General features: G+C 43.0%; 1 protein-coding gene across 2 annotated transcripts in view; it reads right to left on the bottom strand.

Annotated features, from left to right (window-relative positions):
- Positions 1 to 13,219, bottom strand: part of Tnni3k (TNNI3 interacting kinase) — a 219,051-nt gene that overhangs the window by 59,013 nt on the left and 146,819 nt on the right. For both annotated transcript variants that reach the window (XM_075981029.1, XM_075981030.1), the window contains one exon: positions 2,915 to 3,024. In XM_075981029.1, coding sequence (XP_075837144.1) covers positions 2,915 to 3,024 — 110 coding nt within the window. The remainder of the gene's footprint in view (positions 1 to 2,914; positions 3,025 to 13,219) is intronic.

Here is a 13,219-nt window from a genome sequence, read left to right as displayed (position 1 = left end):
TCTTTCCAGATACCGCCTCATGGTGGGAAGCACCTCTGAGGTAAGAGGAGCATCTGCCTTCCTGTAGGGTCCGTTTCCTCTGTTCTGACAGATGGAGGGAGATGTTTTTGCTTCTCTATCTTTCATTTTCCTAATGTTTTAAACATCCTGTCTCTGCCATGAAGCTTCCTTAACTTTGTTCTCCTCCCTTGTTGTCACCAGTACTCCAGCAGGGCAGGGGCTAAGCCTCCCTTCCTCCAGGCTGCCTTTCAGAAGGCAGCAGAGATGCCCCCTTGTACACACACCGCCTCCCTTCCTTAGGCTGCTTCCTTTGCAATAGATCTCAGCTTTGCCTTAGTCCGCTGAGTCCCCATGGCAACCGCACAAGTGCCTGTTAGAATCAGCCAGATCACAGTGCCAGCAGCCCCTGGGCTGTTCTGACTTGAGAACATTTCTTTAGTTTTCACGCTTCAGATTCATCTCTCCTGGGCATGTGCTGCTAGGGTGCTTGCTGAATGTGCAATTTCAGCTTCCATCCTAGGGATGCTCATTCTGTGGGATGGGGATTGGGGTCCGAGAATCTCTGCTTCCACAGACACACCGGGTAGGGTGGATAGCGTGCTGTGGGCACAGTCAAAGATAACTCTAAAGTTAATTCGTGAACAGAGTTACATGGAAAGGTCTCAGTAAATGATGAGAAAACCTTTATATCCAGCAAGTATATTTCTAAACAAGATTTCATTTTCTGTTATATGATATTCTTAACATTCTAGTGCCAAATATAAATTATCTACAATTCCATGTATACATTCATATTGCAGTTTCTGAGACAGGTCTACAACACAAGTTCCAGGCTAGTCATGATCACACAGACCCTGCTGATGTGGAATTCCCCTGTGTATGCTGTGATTACCATTAATGAATAAAGAATCTGCTTTGGACCTATAGCAGGGCAGAACTTAGCTAAATGAGGAAAAGTAACCTGAATGCTGGAGAAAGGAGGCAGAGTCAGAGAGAAGCCATGGAGTCCCACTGGAGACAGATGCCAGAACTTTAGCCAGTAAGCCACAGCCACATGACGATATACAGATTAATAGAAATGGGTTAAATTAATATGTAAGAGTTAGCCAATAAGAAGCTAGAGCTAATGTGCCCAGCAGTGATTTAATTAATATAGTTTCTATGTGATTATTTTGGTTCAGGGTGACTGAGACAAACAAGCAGCCTCACTCCAGCACCCTGCCTTCAAAAACAAAACAAAACAAAACATGCTTCCTTGTGTTTATGGTAGTAACTGGAAATGCCTTAGTCTGGCTGGACACTTAAGCCAGTACCAGGGTCTTTGGAATACTGGGAGTTTGAACTGTGCTATATTAAGAAAGTATCTGAGGGTGAAGCTGAAGAGGGGCAAGGGGAAAGTGGAAATGATGTCTATACAGAGCTCATGTCTGAATGTCTCAAAAATGAATATGAAAATGAAGAAATGGGCGGGATAACATGGCATTAGTCTTTTACACCTCAAGATCTTTACCCAGTAGCACCTGGCTGAGGGCGTTAGCCTGTCAGGGCTTCAGTGTTGTCAAGATGAGCAAGCTCTTCATCTCTTTGCTTACAGTGAGTTTGTGCACTTTCTCTTTTCTGGAGAGATTTGGTTCTCTCACCAGCCCCTTATCCAGTGACTTCTTGTCTTTGGCTTTTAATCTCTACCCAAGTGTCACATCTAAGAAGACTTCTATGACTCACACTATCTCTCTGTACCCCCAACTTTCCAAAATTCTTTGGTGTGCATTTTAGGATACACCAGGACCAAGACCAAGACCCAGACATGGAAAAGAGGTTCCCACAAGAGGCCTTTGTCTGTTTTCTCTACAGAAATTGTTTTTGAGCATTTGTAACATGTGGTTCTGAGTGCTGGGGTTATAACAATGGACAAGACAAGACTGAACAAACAAAACAAACTCTGCTCTTTTGATGTCAACCAGTTATGAGATGATTCTAAATTCAACACAACACACACCAGATTGAATGGTCAGAAGAAGAGGGTGTCCTCTGAGACACTCAGCACATATCCTGTGTAAGCTTCCACTTTTTCCTCTAAAAGTTTGTCCATAACATAGTGGGTTGGGCAATGAACTTTTGGTGTTGCCTTAAAAAAAATCATACCCTTTCTTTTAGATATTTAAAGTGGGTCTTATTCTATCTGTCCGTTGGGGGTACTTTCTGAAATAGTAATAGCATCACTTAGTCTGCTTTCTCGGGGAGAGGTTTAGGAAGAACCAACAAGGCTGTTGAAGAAAAGACGAGATCAGAGGAGCTGTTCTAAACAGTGTCTGTCTTCTGGTATTTACATCTGAGGATCTTAGAACCAGCTCACTATTCTCTCAGGGAGACCCATGATCTCTTGACCAGATCTGAGCAACTGGGAGAAGACAGGAGCAGAAAGATCCATAGGCATTGCTGCCTCCTAGTACGAGAGAGGAACTCTATCCTCTGAGAACAAGCACGGGGGCCAACAGCTACCGTGGCTGGTGCAGCCAGATTTAGGTAACTGCTGAAAACCTTGTCCCCTGGAGTCTCCTGCAGGCTGGCTTCATAATGTGAAAAGCCAGCTCGTGTCCATCTTGTGCCAAACCTGTTTCTCTAGAAAAGGACTCGGCGTGGCTCAAGCCAATTGAACTGCAGCTGAAGGGCTGGGTGTCTCCTCTCAAACACTGGTCTCTCTTCTCCTAATCAGCTGTGAGCAATAGCTCAAAAGCAGGGAGTAGCAATGCAGAAGTCCAAACTGCAAGCCTCCCAGGGGCATTAAAAACACAGGGGCAGGTCAGTCTCCCCACCGCACTGTTCTGGCGCACATTGGAAAGTAGGTGTTGGAGCCCCAGGCTGTGACACGCTTTGAAACATCACACATTTTCTAAGAGGAAACCAAGTCACTCACTTCAGGACAGGCGTTCCAGCCCCGCATCAGCAGAGATGAGATGGGCTTGGGGATGGAGTAGCCGATGGGAGGTCTGATGTGGTGGTAAGCCATGTCTGCCGCCGCAGCCGCTGTAAAACAAGGATGCAAACTTCACTGACCTATTCCAGAAAGATGGAAAGAGACAAGACCCATCAGAAGGCAAGGACCTCTGACTTCCTACCTGACCAACGAAGAGTAGACAACTAATGCTCACTTTACATTTATTATTTCCCATCCATTTGACAGTTGGGTCTGTGTAGTGAGCAGATGGAATTCATGGAGGAACAGGGGAGCAAATACTCAGACTACTTGAAGTACACAGATGTACACAATACTAGGAAATTGACTGGAACCTGGGCGGCTCAAACCTCCCCAGAGTCAGGTCAGCAAGTGGGGAAAGGTGTTTGCCACCAATCCCGACAGTCTCAGTTTGATTCCTGAGACCCACGGGGTAGAAAGGTAGAATTGTCTCCTGCAAGTTGTCTCCTATCGTCACATGTGCTCCATTGCATGCTCACCTGCACATTTATTCACACAAACTCATAAGTGTAACAATTTTCAAGGCTTCACAGTGTCATACACACAGGTTAATGCATTTGTGTTATACACCATGATGCATGGGTTACCACTAGACTTTCCATGTCTGGAAGCATCTGCACTGATTAAGAAAAATATATATTAAATTAAATTTTGTTTGTTTGTTTTGATTTCCAAGACAGGGTTTCTCTTCATAGCCCTGGCTGTCCTGGAACTCGCTTTGTAGATCAGGATGGCCTTGAACTCAGAGAGATCCAACTCTCTGCCTCCCAAGTGCTGGGATTAATAGCGTGTGCCATTACTGCCTGGCTAAGTTAAATATTATTATTGATATAAGAACCTTGAGAACATTTTAATCCTGAAAAGCTACTTGTTGGCTCACTGTATGAAGGTGACTCTCACCCACGGTCACAACTGGAGTTATTTCTTGATGGAATCCCCTTGTTCTGCCTGGGAGGTTGGCTCTCCAAGTCACGCTCACCTCAGACTCTGTACCATGGACTTGTGTTATGGGGATTTCTGATTTCTCTGTATTTCTTTCTTTTCAAGCACTGATTGTCACACTGTCTTTTATATCAAACATCATGGTACAGACATAAATTCAAGGCCTCTTGACAGTCATTCAAAGCAGGTACTAATGTCTGAGCCCAGGACAAGTTTATAATTTTTATCCTTTAAATAATAATTCATAGCTTTTATTCCTGAGGCCACCCTTGGTTTGATACACGTGATAATGGAAATGATAACACATACTGCTCTGTTTGAGGCTTAAAACAGGTCCACTCCAGAGGGCTGAAAGACTTTAAGTTTCTCTACACCCTGACTCTAGATTGTGGTAATGGAGCATTGAGTTATATCTTGTGGCTTTGAGATATAACTCCCAACAAGTGCATCTTCTAGACCAAAGTCCATGTTCACTGAATTCTGTTTATCCATCTAATTCCAGTAGATCTAGTGAAGTTACCCTCCAAGTAACTTAAATTAATCGCTTTTTGGATTATTATGAATCAAGACCCTATTTTACCAATAGTAAAATTAATTCTCATTATTTGAAGAAATTGAGAAAATTAAGGGAATCTTATATAGAAATATAAAAAATATAAAATACAACTATTAAGGGGAAAAAACCTATTCTGTTCATATAATGAGTTAAACTGACCCGAGTCACCTCATGCTGAAGCTTTAATTTAGGTTCTAGTATTGATTACAGAGAGCAATTCTCTGCTTCTTTGCTCTGAGTCTGGAAAAGCAATTGCAGGTGAAGGATCTGTCTCAAAATATTTGTTAAACTATTTGGAGAATTTCTCCTCTTTTCCATCTATGATTGAGCCTATGTTGACATGTGGTTATGTAGTTCCTTTTTTCATAAATTAAAGCATTAAGCAATTAAGCATTTTCCATGTTATTAAAACTATGTGTTAACACATTTTAATGATTGCATTTACTGTAAATTACTTAATCACGTCTCAATTTTAGGTTATTTAAAATTTTTCAAAAAAAAATTTTAATGAGAATTTCTGTATATTATAGACCAGACATCCATGGTATATTAAGGAGTGAAAATAACATGCCAAATGACATGAATACTTTTGAGACTAGCTCATATTAGTAAGTTATTTTCTAAATAGTTGTATTAGCTAGTGCTTTCACTAGTGAGTCTAAAGAAAGGTCATTACCACCACCGTACTAGGACATGCCCAGAAATCAGCCCAGTAATCATGAGCAGATCTACTGGTGGGGGGAGCGGGACTGTGCTCAGAATGGGTTAAACTGATGCCTCAACCCCACAGTCCTTTAGAAGCTCTCTCATATTCTGAGATCAAGCATGAGAGTAATTTATTTGCTTCTTGGTAGTGTGTCTGGGAAGTACATTTTGATGAGTGAACTTTGATTCTTTACTCTTCAAAGCAGGTTCTGCAAGCCTTTGGAGTCTCTCTTCTCTTCTCTCCTCTTGGTCGTGAGGGTGCTCATTGTCACCTCTGCTGGAATATCCGCACTGGGCTCCAGGGTTGGTCGAAGTCTTGCCTGTGGCCAGGCTGTGCTCACAGCTGGGAAATCTCCTGGTGCTCAGATCCAGGAGGATGACTATCAGCCCATTCATCAAATACTTTTTTTATTGTTATAGATACTATGTTAATTGATTCATGAGAATGTTGGATTCTGCTTTCGAAAAGAAAGCTTTGCCATGCAAAGAGGGTAAGTCCAAATATAAAAATGACAGCAACCATTAATTGTGCAATTATTTTTAAAATTCTACCTGAACGAATGAATTTCTTGAACTATAACTAACTTGCACTGTACAGTCCCCAGACCTCTTTGCAGTGATGGGAATATCCTTCTGCACTGTACAGACCTGCTCCCAGACCTCTCTATGGTGATAAGGATGTCCTCCTGCACTGTACAGAGTTGCCTCCAGGACCTCTCTGCAGTGATAAGGATGTCTTGCACTGTACAGAGCTACCTACAGGACCTCTCTGTGGTGATAAGGATGTCCTTCTGCACTGTACAGTGCATAAGCAGTAGACTCTTAGGCACTGAGAAACTGAATTTGTAATCTGGATGGTTTCAATTAATATGGTTTTTAAACAGCCATGCTCACTTGTCTCCATATTGAACAGCACTATTATAGAAAATAGTTTTCCCCACTCACGTTATTTTAAGTGATGAGATTTAAACATAATAATATTATAAGTCAGCCCTGAGGGTCTCTTCTACTAGAGAGCCAATTAGAGGTCTCGGATTGTTCTATTATACCAACACCTGCTCAAGATAGAGAAGATACCGATGTAGTTCATTAGTGTCATCTCTAAAAACAGGTCACATACAACCAGTGATAACCCTCTTCCACAATCCTTTATCAAAAAGTACTTAGGGTCCTGTTGAGACCACTCAGCTGGTAAAAGCTCTTGCCACACAAGTCTGGTGACAATTCAAATGTCAGAACCCAGAATGGAAAGACAAAGCTGATTCCAGGAAGTCCCCTGATCTCCACACAGATGCCAGCACTGCCCACTGGCACCCACACACATACACATGATAGTAACACATTAAAAAAAATCAAAAGACATTGGTTAGTCTACATGGGTGTAACAGTCTAAGTGGAAACATGGTATTATTATCTTCAATAAAATATGATAAGCAAATGGGTCATTAAGAAATTAATCACTGCATTCGCCAATATGTTCACGTTTTGGTTGTAAGGTCTATGATATGGCTTGTCTAACCAACTTCTCCGGTGTGGAATCTTTTGTTCCGGATGTTGGCATAGATGTTCTCTTGGATTCCTTCCAATCTCTCCTGCAGCATCTCACGCTATGGTGACACCTCGCGAGTCACACTTCATGGCCTGCTTATTTGTCTGCCTCTGCAGCACAGTCACAAAGTTCCTGAGGTCAGGGACTACATCTCCAGCTGGTGCGTCAGAGAGTATAGTGGAGTACGTGGCAGAAAGTAAACACTCAGGAAGTCACAGATTAAGTGGACAGAGGTGTGAGGAGTTGGGGGGACATCACAGGTGCTTAGTGCAGCTTCCCTGGACTCCCCAACATCTGATGAATGCATGGAAGGATGGGCTAATGTGAACAATTACTAAACTCATTATTGTGCTTCAGAAGAAAGCCCAATGCCTAGCATCCAGAGGCATCATGGGATGTATATTTTGTCCAGCAGGCTATTAAATTGTAGCATAGGCATGTGAATTGTTGAGACCTTGTGGAGAACTCACTCAGTAATCTTTTATCCAGAACCTTTGGTGAAGGCCTCTGCAAACAAGCATCACGGCCTGTGAAGAGATGCCCTTTATGGGGAATTGGAGGCTGGACTCTGAGCCTGGCTTTGTTCTACACTCCCTGGGAGGTCCAATTAAGCAGTTTGTCTCAGCAAGAAATAATTTTGCCAAGCATGAGCTTCAGCAGGGAAGAGTCAGTTTGATGGGGACAATGATGGGCTCAGGGCCTTGGCTGTGCCCTTACTCCCATGTGACATCAATGCCTGTCCTAACAAAACCCAGAGCACGGGTTTTAGTCCTCACTGACACCTATCTGAGACGCCCAGCATGATGTTGGCTCCCAATAAGTGTAACAGCTGCCGTTATTGATAACAACAAATCTGAGAGTTCAAGCAATCTGAACCTGAAGGCGAGATGTTAAAACACCACTGATTGTTTATGGCCTTATTTAGATCACGAGGACTTTCAAAGGTCGTCTTTGGGTATGAAGAGAAAGTCAAATGTTCCAGAGAGTTACCACAGATTGCAAGTCTACAACTGTACACCGGTTCCAGCTCATGTTGCGGCACGGCCCTGTGGCAGGAGTGGTATCACAGCCTCCCACAATGAAATGAATCATCTCTTTCTTATTTATGCTTAATTATACACTGGATTCCGAACTTCTAAAATAATCCCTCACTGACTTATTTTGTAAAATTAAACAAAACATGTCTGTTGTAAGCAGAAAAATGGGTCTGAGAAAGGAGGCCTGTGTGAACACAGTGGACCTGAGTTCAAATCCCCAGCATCGCGTAAAAGCTGTACATAGTCACACATGCTTGTAGTTCTAGTGTTGGGTGGGGCAGACACAGGCAGATCTCAGGAACTCGCCTGTCACCCAATCTAGGCAAAATAGTGAACTTTAGTTGCAGTGAGAGAGACCCTGTATCAAAAACAAAACAGAGAGTGGTTGAAGAAGACACCCAGGGTCCTCCTCTGTCCTCCATGCATGTGTGTGCTACACAAAAACACAAATCCAACACATACACACATACATACACACTATACACACCACACACAAACTATGCATGCACACACCATATATCACACAGCACACCACACACACACACACATGCATGCCACACATACATTCATACACCATCACACATACACATGTATGCATGCACACCACACCGACACCATGCATCACACACACACAACAAACACACCACACACACCCATCACACAAATACTACATACACATGCATACACACACCATACACACATATACATATGCGCATATGCATACACATATCACACACTACAGAATACATGTATGCGCACACACCATATACATACACATACACATATATGCACATACCACATACACACTGCACACCACACACACACACACAGTGGGGTATGGGAGAAAAAAGAAAGGAAAGTATGTATCTGTCAGTATTGACCAGGATAAAGTTTATAGGACAGTTTTAATTTTGATTGTGTGCATGTGTTCTTCAAAGTGCAGCTGACTGCATGCCATCATTTCTAACGAGGCAGGCTATAGTCAAGGCAACAGCGTTCTGCAACCCCAGGAAGAGCTGAGACATAGTCTTTGTTAAAGTTGCACTTTTCAGCAGCATTTGCTGGAGTGAGCAGGACTGACGGGGCTCTGATATTGCACTCCTGGTGTGTACTGCCTTGGTGTGGGTTTCTATTGCTGTGAAGAGACACTGTGACCATGGCAACTCTTATACAGAAAAACACACAACTGGGGGACTGGCACACAGTTCAGAGGTTTAGTTCATAATCATCATGGTGAGAAGCATGGCAGCATGCAGGCAGACGCGGTGCTGGAGAAGGAGCTGAGAGTCCGGCAACAGAAGGAGATTGTGCCACGCTGGGCATAGCTTGAGCATATAAGACCTCAGAGCCTGCCCCCACAGTGACATACTTCTTCCAACAAGGCCACACCTAGTCCAGCAAAGCCACACCTCCTATTCCACTTCCTATGGGCCAACCACAGCAAGCGTGCGTTAACTTTTAAAACATTCAGTGGTGTCATTGCCTATCTCTCGGTGTAATCTCTGTCATCAGAACGGAGCAGCGGAGCATTATCGTCAGCTGCAGCCATGCAAAGGTCAGCAGCTACTGCACCAATGTGATTCTTCCTGAGATGCCAGCAGTGAGCAGCTGGCTCGCCTCATTTCCGTGATAAACTGGTAAAGATTAGCATGGCAAACATGGGATTTATCCCGCTCGATTACCCCTGCTGCATGTCCACACTATCAGTGTGCTTATCCAGTCAGATTATTATGTGCAGGACGTCTTAGGATCCAGATCGCGTTGAGAGATGGACATAGTTAACCACTATTTAAAGAGGACTGGGAAACTCGATGAACACACATGTGCAGCCCGTGGTGTAAGCATGTCTCTAAGTAAGCTGCCATTCATATTTCTAAAGGCTATGTGTGGGACATCCCCGCCCCCAGGTCCACAGGCTGAGTTTAGTTTTGAGATTTCCAGCTCACGACCCTGAATTAAGCATTCGCTATGAAATCTCTCCCCAAACTTGGCTGCAATGAATTGTCAGATGTTCTCAATTTGCTGCTGCTTCCCAGACTTAGCGAGAACTCAGCATCAAGGAATCCAGGGCAGAGTCACATTTCCTTGTGAGCCAGGTGGCACCATGCTGGAAAAGAATAAAAGAAAAACAAAAGAGACTGTTCTCTGGACTCAAGCTGAGATTTCAGGATGATGTGCATGGTCACCTGGATAGCTGGGACAACATAGGATTAGGTAAAGGATGTGTTACTGGGTTAACTGATCTGGCATCCTTTCTTTGTTGCTTGTGATATGTTAGAGAAAGCAAGCCCAGAAAAGAAATCAAATCGGGGAACTGGGTGTCGATGTCTTTTTTCGATCGCATCCATAGCAGCTCTTACTTCCAGGTGAACAAGCCCTTCATCATGCTCAGCTCACTTTCTGCTAGGCTCAACATCTCAGCTGTTTCTTTTTCTAATGGTCTCTCTCTCACAGATCATATATATATATATATATATATATATATATATATATATATATATATATATATATATATGTATGCATATGTATATATGTATATCTATCAGGCACCTTAGACATTTTACTCCTCCTTCATTCCCACTTCAAACCATTGGAAAGTTTTTGCTCAAACCTTCCAGTCTTCTAAGCCAATCTTCCCATTTCCATCCAAGATACCACTCCAGTTAGATTGTTCCAGATCCCTAAAGAAAAACTGGTCTGATACTAACTCTGATCTAGCCTTTACCAACTACTAATAAAGAATAGTCTAAATTCTTTTAAAAATCCTTCGTTGTCTTCCAGTGTTTGTATGCACAAGACTTCTGGCACTATTAACTTGGCTTGCTCAAGGGATGACAGATAGATCACAAAATGCTGTATCTGGGTATGTCACGGTGTTTCCAGATGAGACTAGCATTGTGACAAACAGATGTAGCAAAGATAATCCACTCTTGCTTCAGGCAGGTGCCACCCAGTCTGCTGGGAGCCCAAGAAAGTGAAAAGGCAGAGGAAGACAGGTTAGTGTTTCCTTCTGAAAAGGGGACATCAGTGCTTTCTGCCCTTGGACATCAGGATTCGGTTCTTGGATGCATAACCTGGTAGACACACAGTTATCCTAGTGCTTCTCAGTGGTGTGGACTTAGATTGAATCACATACTCGCTTCGCAGAGGTCAGATGGCAGACTGCAGGACTTTGCAGAATTCAAGATCATGGGACCAAAGTTCCATCATAACTTTTCTCCTGTCTATTTTTTATCTCAACTATCAATGTATCACTTATCAATCACCTACATTATATCACCTTCAATCAAATCAAATCTATCATCTATTAGTCTGTATCTATTAAGCATCTATCATCTATCATCAGTCTATCTGTCTGTCGTCTATCTATCATCTATCTATCTATCTATCTATCTATCTATCTACCTACCTATCATCTATCTATCTATCTATCTATCTATCTATCTATCTATCTATCTATCTATCTATCTATCATTTATCTATCTACTTTTCTTTCTACTGATGGATATCTCTTATTAATTGATTCTATGTCTATAGAGACCCTGACTTATGAAGGACTTTACCATCTGTCTCCAACTTTCCTTAGATAGCATGAATTTTGTAAACACTGTTTTGTATCCTCTGCTTCCTCCCTACTTAATTTCTGATGCCTTTGTCACATGTCTGGACCTTGCTGACCCTGCTTTCTGTTGGAATACCTGCCTCTTATCACTTCCAGTATCTATTTCCTTGATGAGAAGTAATTTTGACAGATGTAATTCAGGTGGGATGTGGTCTAAGAATCCTTTCCACTCTTTCCTCCTCTCTGTCTGGTCAGGAAACCCCTCCAGGAATGTTCTTAGTTCTTTGGAGTTATTATTCGAACCTGAAGTGTCTCTCCCTGACTCGTGTTTGGAAGCTTCCTCCACAGCTGGTGTACAATGAGGGCCTGGAAACTCAGGCTATGGAGTGTAGCTGGGGGGACTGGGAGAACTCATGAGGGGTAACTTTAAATGTTAGACCCTGGCCACCGGTTCTGACCTTGCTCTCTGCTCTTGCTTTTCAGCCAAGTAATCAAGCTCTGACACCTACTCCTGCTGCCCAGCACTGAGTCACTGTCCATGCTGTTCCCAGCATGCAGAGAGCCAGCTGTCCATGCCTTCCCTATCCTGAGAGCCTAAAATCCTCCAAAACCATGAGCTGAAATAAATCTTCAGGCTTTTTTTTTTTTGTGGCTCAAACGTTACTGGCATTATTTGCTGCTCTCTCCCTGGGATTGATTACTCTACCGGGGTACTTTTATGAGCCCCCTCCTCACTGTGAGTATTTTGAAGGCAAAGAAACATTGGATCCTCTTTGCTGTCTTATGCTGACAAGTTCCTGGCCCACAAGGAAGCAGTAGGAAACTTTCAGCGGGTGCTGACTACTGCCGGTCATTGTTCCGGCTCTCTGCTTGTTAAAGGCTATAAGATGTGCCCATGTGGACTCCCTTACACTCCTGCAGCACCAGTTGAGAAAGCTTTCCTTCAGAAAACTAAATGGATACCAGCATTTAAAATCTCTTTGACATCTAATGAAATAAATGATCTGAAATCAGTTGTCTAATAACAATGAGCCTACACACTTGTGCTGCCTGACGCTCAGCGGGCGGGATCTGGCAGCATCTGGGGAAGTGGCTGCCTTTGGAGCCGAGCATGTAGTCCCATGGCCATCACACCCTGTGTCTGAGCGTGTGTACACTTCCCGTGGCCCTGAAGGCATCTGTTGTCTTGACTCTCCATGTGCTAGAAGTGATGGTAGCTCAGAGGTTAAGAGCACTGACTGCTCTTCCAGAGGTCCTTAGTTCAATTCCCAGCAACCACATGGTAGCTCACAGCCATCTATAATGAGATCTGGTGCCCTCTTCTGGCCTGAGGGCATACATGGAAGGAATGTTGTATACATAATTAATAAATAAACCTAAAAAAACCTTGAATTAAAAGCTTAATTTGAATGTGTGTTACTGAAAGAGATTCCCACCCCCCCAGCTTTGAATTATGGATATGTGCATCTATCACAATGTTAGAGTCAATGCTAATATTGGAGCTACACTTTTAGATTTCCAGAGGGTTAGCATGCTGCACAAGGCAGGGGGGTGAGTCCCCACATAACTGACAAGGCTGTCCCCACTTGCATCAGGATGTGTTGCTTCTCATAAGTGGCTTCTGTGTAGCCGCACTGGGTCAGGTATTTTATATAGTTCATCACTGAGCATATGCTAGATTGCCTAACCACCATGATGATATTAGAGTCTCGTTTCTTGAAGCATTGTCACTGTTCAGCTCTTAAAAATTCAGCATTCATCGTAAGTGAATTCTCTTTCCAATAAAGTACTCTAAATTTTACTCTCTGGAACACTTGAATCAGGTTGGTCTTGGGCAAGACTTCTAACTTTTATATTAAATAGTAATTTTCTCCTAAAAATAGTATTTATTTCT

This window comes from Microtus pennsylvanicus, chromosome 7 (genome assembly GCF_037038515.1).
Source record: "Microtus pennsylvanicus isolate mMicPen1 chromosome 7, mMicPen1.hap1, whole genome shotgun sequence".
NCBI lineage: Eukaryota > Metazoa > Chordata > Mammalia > Rodentia > Cricetidae > Microtus > Microtus pennsylvanicus.
This window is presented reverse-complemented; position numbering and strand designations above follow the sequence as displayed.